Source organism: Triticum dicoccoides, chromosome 2B (genome assembly GCF_002162155.2).
Source record: "Triticum dicoccoides isolate Atlit2015 ecotype Zavitan chromosome 2B, WEW_v2.0, whole genome shotgun sequence".
Lineage (NCBI taxonomy): Eukaryota > Viridiplantae > Streptophyta > Magnoliopsida > Poales > Poaceae > Triticum > Triticum dicoccoides.
In genome coordinates, this window is record NC_041383.1 from 3,477,076 (window position 1) to 3,482,981 (window position 5,906).

General features: G+C 41.5%; 1 protein-coding gene across 1 annotated transcript in view; it reads left to right on the top strand.

Annotated features, from left to right (window-relative positions):
• The window catches only part of LOC119366690 (cytochrome P450 71D7-like), a 10,489-nt gene that overhangs the window by 722 nt on the left and 3,861 nt on the right, over positions 1 to 5,906 (top strand). Inside the window, exon 2 of the mRNA XM_037632444.1 lies at positions 178 to 230. Within this exon, the coding sequence (XP_037488341.1) occupies positions 178 to 230 (53 nt within the window). The remainder of the gene's footprint in view (positions 1 to 177; positions 231 to 5,906) is intronic.

Genomic DNA, 5,906 nt, shown 5'->3' on the forward strand with positions numbered 1-5,906 from the left:
AGCCATGCAATGTTTTGGTTGGAGCGGCTGCTGTGAAACATCTATGCAATCTAGGCAGCATTGTCTTTGGCCTAGTATCAATCATACGAAGATAACACTAAAACTTGTTACAAGAAAGCACTGTCGTACTCGAACTATGACGTAAAACCTACATATTCCATTAAACTAATAAATCAGGCAAAACATCGATTACTAACTGAACTACAAGACCTGAAAATAGCAAAAGAAAGGTACCTTTTAGTTATGAATGCTAGCTACCAGGAATTTGTTGTTTTAATTGATTTTTAATTTTGTCACATACTCTATCAGGTTTACAAGAATATATATGATGTTTTTGATATTGAGCCGACGTTAGAAGTCAGTTTGACGCCTAGTTTTGCCTCCTACGTACATGCATAATGTTTGGTCATAGATATTTTTATTTAGGGCTAGTTTGGTTACTACCCTGGACACCATGCCTGAAGAATATTGCTGCCTGTACTCTGCCTGGGAATTTGCTCTTTCTTGCCTGGTCAGGCAAGCTAGGCAGAGATGTGTTTGGTTCCTACCTGGACTGATGTACTCGTACTAAGGAATAAATGTCCGCACAAAAACTAAAGAGAGTCCTACTGGTTGGCACAATTCCCTATACTAGTATTAGAGGCCAGGAAGCTATTAGCCGGTGCGCAGGACCAGGAATTCAGAAGCCTGGTAGACTAATAGCTGGTCATGTTTGGTTATCCAGGCCCGGGCACTACGATCTTTTCCAGGAACTAAACAAACACCGCCCAGGAAGATCACATGCGTGCTCCAGGCCAGGCTTGAAACAACGAGGATGCAAACAAAACTGATCCTTAGAGCTTTCTAGGGCCACAACATAGAGTCTTTTCCTATTCTTTTTCCTCACATCCTCACCATGGGTTCGAGTGTAGGCTGCATGGTAGTTGTCCTTTATTTCTCTTCTTTTTCCCCGCTTAGACCCGTGGCCATCTGAATAGGAGTTAGCTCACCCTCGCGAGGCCAAATTTAGATTCATGGCGCAATGTGATTGCTAGCTTCGTTTGGCACAGATGGAGGATTATCCTGTCAACTTAAAGGAGGCCCTTACAAATACTTTATGTTCCTCTTGTGTCTGAATGCAACTACATTTCCAAGGTAGCAACACATTAAATTACTCACATACAATTAATTAGCATGGTACAAAGTGTGCGGGCACGCAGGGAGGTGAGACGTGTCTATCTAATCTAATGGTAATTTGTTGATGTCCGACTGTCCTGTGACGTTTTCGTCCATATATATTACCCTCTAATAATACATTGTAGTTGAAGGTGACTCCTATCGGCTGCTAAAAATAGAGTATGAATGCATGCATGGATCTTGAACTAGTGGGGCAGAACATAAAGACGTCATGGCATGTATACTAAAAATGATTCAACCGGCTGCTAACATTCCCAGTGAAGAGCAGATCTTAAAGTCGATCTAGTGGACGTCGCACCGAATTCCCAATACGCACAAGATCATATACCGGATTCCTCCGGCTGCTACTTGACGGTGAGAAACGTGGACGCATGCATGCGTTGAGTGGTCACAGCTACATAAAGATAGGCCTGATTGTCACACTCACGATGGTATGTGCCTTATACTGTTCCAGCTGGTGCGGCTGCTATGAAAAGTGGATGCAATCTAGACGATGTTATCTTTGACAAAGTATCAATCATATATATAAAGATAACAATAAAACATGTGGCAAGAGAAGCAGTGAACAAATTACACCGCGTACATGTCCTTTTCTTTGTAGCCAGTTTGCGATCTCATAAGCACCACACGTCCAAACGAAAAGAAACCCACCTACTCGGCCTATGCTGAGAAACTGGCACACTGCATTAGGCTGATAAACCAGACAAAAGAACGGTTACCAAACGAATTACAAGACCCAGAAAATTCTCTACTAAACGATAGATGAAGTAATTTCCACAACCACAACCACGGCAGACATGCAAAATAAGAACCAGTACCATATTACCTGCACAACGGCTTCATCTTAGAGAAAACTAAAACTTTTGAATTCCTGCACCAATAGTTTTGTAGGAGACAAAATCTGCTAAATCGAGGGTGCAGAAAAGCCCCGTCATGGTTACGCCATGTCAAAGTTTCCCTCTTTCCATCCTTTTCTCTGCACCCAAACCGGTCGAATGGCTGAGCCAGACCAGCCTAAGTGTCAACGACCCGTCCCATGCACCCGCTCGCAAATGGCTTAAGCTGCACCAGGTCGCACCTTCACCTGACTCGTGCACCACCAATATTTGCCCTCATATGCATACACTTAGGGGCAAGTATTTGAAGGAGGCGGCGACACCTATGGAGAAAATGAACACACATAAAGCATCTCCAATACGTGATTCAAAATATAGTAGAGGCGCAAAGAAAATGCTCTTTACGACATTTTGACATAAAAACGGTACTCCAACAGCTTCCCAATCTCTATATTTTTGTGGTCCTAACTAGAGGCAGCCCTAAAATACACCCTCTTGTGTTGCAACTATACAACACCATGCGCAGCCGCGAAACAAAAACGCAGCCGCGTGCAGTCAAACCACCATCCGGAACATTCCCTTAGGTGAACATGCAGAAAAGCCTCCCCTCCCACTCAGCTGCTACTACCAACGTTCGAATCCGGCCGCTTCCGGCCAAAGACGCCACAACTGTACCGCTGAAAAGTCAGATCCACCGCGCCCTCCGTCGCTCGCACTGCCGCCCCACCGCAACTACTGAATGGCAACGAGCCGTCACACTGACAAATACATATCACTGGTCCTACCGCCTCACCTCATGGCTGCCGGATCAACTGGCCCAGGCGGTAAATCCTCAACTATGCCTTAGTCTCGAGGGAATCGGCCGCCACCGCTGCCGAGCCAACGATGCTATAAGATCCATGAGAGACTGCTATAAGATCCATGAAACTTCAATTATACGAAACATCGCTGCAATTTGCAGGCCGTTGTATTTGACCAAGGATAAATGTTCCCGAAGGTATCTCATGTGTGGGCTTGTCTTTTTATTTAGCAAAAAATGTTTTATCTTTATCTTCAGCAAATAAAAACTCTTGAATTCCCTCCCCATCTGGAATAGGGCACAAAGTTTATTCAACACACCATGAACGAAAATCCCTAGCATTGTTTACTAGACCACATGATCCTGAAAACTAGATCAACATAGAAGGACAACTTAAGGAGAAGGAGAACTAGTATTTCGCAAGGCGCTGGTGTTGTTGACATAGTCAAGAAAAAAAAGACCTCAAATAAAAGCTATAATATTTGCATCTGCCAACCTCACGACTTAGTAGAGGCGATGGAGCACAGGTAAAAATAGTTAAGATCTTGGACCGGGCAGCTATGGTTAGGTAGGGGGAGTTGCCGTCAAGCTATGATACTTTAATAACATGGCATAAAGATGGTAATGAATGCATGCCCTAAATTATTAGTGTTAGCTATCTAGAGTTTTTTTGTACTCCCTGGGTCTCTGATGGTGGAGCAGGCACATGTGACTACCTATCCTTCCTCTGCAGGAAGCGGCAGCAAGCACAACACACAGTTCAATCATGTAGTAGAATAGCAGTATTTTCATTGTACTCATTCTCCAGTTTATAAGGCCCACATGTACTGAATAATCATCAATTCGACCAACATAATGCTAGTATTATATCACAATAAAAATATTCCATAGAAAACTTCTAAAGATATACCATTTGTGATATACATTTGGTGTTACTTTGATTAAATGATTAATTTAGGGATACACTTGGGCCTTATAAATCAGAAGAGGGACTATCTAGTATAATTCGCCCAACTGCTAATACGCATCATGCATTCATCTTAAACTTGATGTAGTATAATCGAAAAATGATGTACAACGGATTATTGGCTCTATGCATAAGAGACCTGCATGCATGATGAGTGATCACAACAATTGGCATCAGTGTTTTGCTGACTATACATTGTCACGCCAATTGCATGCGTTGAGCTAACTCTGTAATGCTCCTGTTGCGTCTGCTATGAGATGCAATCTAGGGGCTGCCATGGTCTTTGACCAACAATCCATCCTATGAAGATAAATATAATACATGCGACAAGAAATACATTCCTGAAAGTAAACTTTGATTTAACTTTGGCAGGTCCATTATTTTTCTTTGTACATTCTACACAAATTAACATAGTTTTGAATTGTTATTTTTACATGCTCTATCAAGTTTAAATTAGTGTGATATTTTGGATTACAACACAAGTTGAATGTAAATTTGGCAACCAGTTTTTTTCTATTAAGTATATGTACAACAAACAACCGCACCCAGAAAGGGCTAGAATATTCTGATCTGAGGTATATCCAAACTGCCAAAAAATAAGATAAATATTCAATTTTCAAAATAAATGAATACAAAAGATTCATGTATATAGAGGATGGTTACAAGTATGTGGATGTAAATTTTGAACATAAACATGACAATACTATGTGACAAGTAAAAAACAGACAAAATGACTAAGGAACAGTGCAAGCCACAAATATAGCAAGCTAAAATAGATTTCTTCACGTTGGAAATAGATGATTTTATGTCCATCAATCGGGTGGGTCTAAAGGCACTACCGGATAATCAACCGGAAGGTAGGTAGATTAGTAGTGCATGCAGTCGCCTTTATAGTTCGGCCGGCCGGCTGCTAACGATGAGAAATATGCATGGACCTGCCATTGCATGGACATTATTTAAAGGCCTCACACACACATTCTCCTTCCTCCCCAAACAAAGCTATCTATATCCCAAGCTACTAAACCTATGAAACAAAGAAGCAACTGTTAATTTCTATGGCGTCCGGCAATGCTGCTACTCCTGCGTTCAGCTACGAGCCCTCACCATGGATTGACTTCTTTGCTGGATATGAGCCACCGCCGTTACAGTTATATAATAAAAGCTAACTATTTATGGCACAAAATGTCACCATGCACAGAGGTATTTATTTGTAACTATTGTATGCGTTTTTGTACTAGTATCTACTACTCCGGCCTACGCTGGGCCAGCCCAAGAGGTGCCAAAATGTACACCATGCACCCACCACTTGCGGGCCCAAGTAGGAACACATTTCTAATTACCATCCGTGCTCCTCTAGAGATCCATGTCAACCGGTTGCTTATCGTGTGTACTTCACTAGTCGACACTTCTTATAGTATCTGAATATGTGTACAGACTTTATATTTCACATATCCAGCGGTACAAATTTGTCATATTTTGGATGTCTATTTTGTATATCATCAACACCACTCATTGTCATAAGTAAATCATCTAGTGTAACTCCATGCTTGAGTGGAAGCAACTTGAAACCACATGCATGCTTTTGAAATTAAATATGCTGGCCACGATCGACACCATTGGAAGATACATGTGGGTAGCCTTTGGTTGGCATATGTTGGAAAGTTGGACTCAGTGAAAGGATATATGGTTATTCTATACAGTCATGTACTTTTGGTCCATTTTCTTTCACTGGAGATACGAGTTGTTAGATTTTTTCAACTATTTTTGGTTTTGGCGACATTTTTTTACCTAGCTAACCCTTGTCCCTTTTGGTTAATTAAAAATGTTCAATGCTTGCATTGCAGAAATCCAAGCAGTGGATGACGCTTAGGGCAAAAAAACTGAAGGAAGACATATGTACGTTGTTTAAATCCAGCAATGACACGGTGGTAAAAATGTCCTTAGTGGATAAACTACAACATCTCGGAATCGATCACCTCTTTGAAGACCAGATTGACACCGCTATGTGGCAAATCCTGAAGAGTGAATTTAGTAACTACAACCTCTATGAAGTTGCCCTTCAGTTTCGCTTGCTGAGGGAACATGGATACTGTGTATCTCCAGGTATATATAATCCTAACAATTTTTT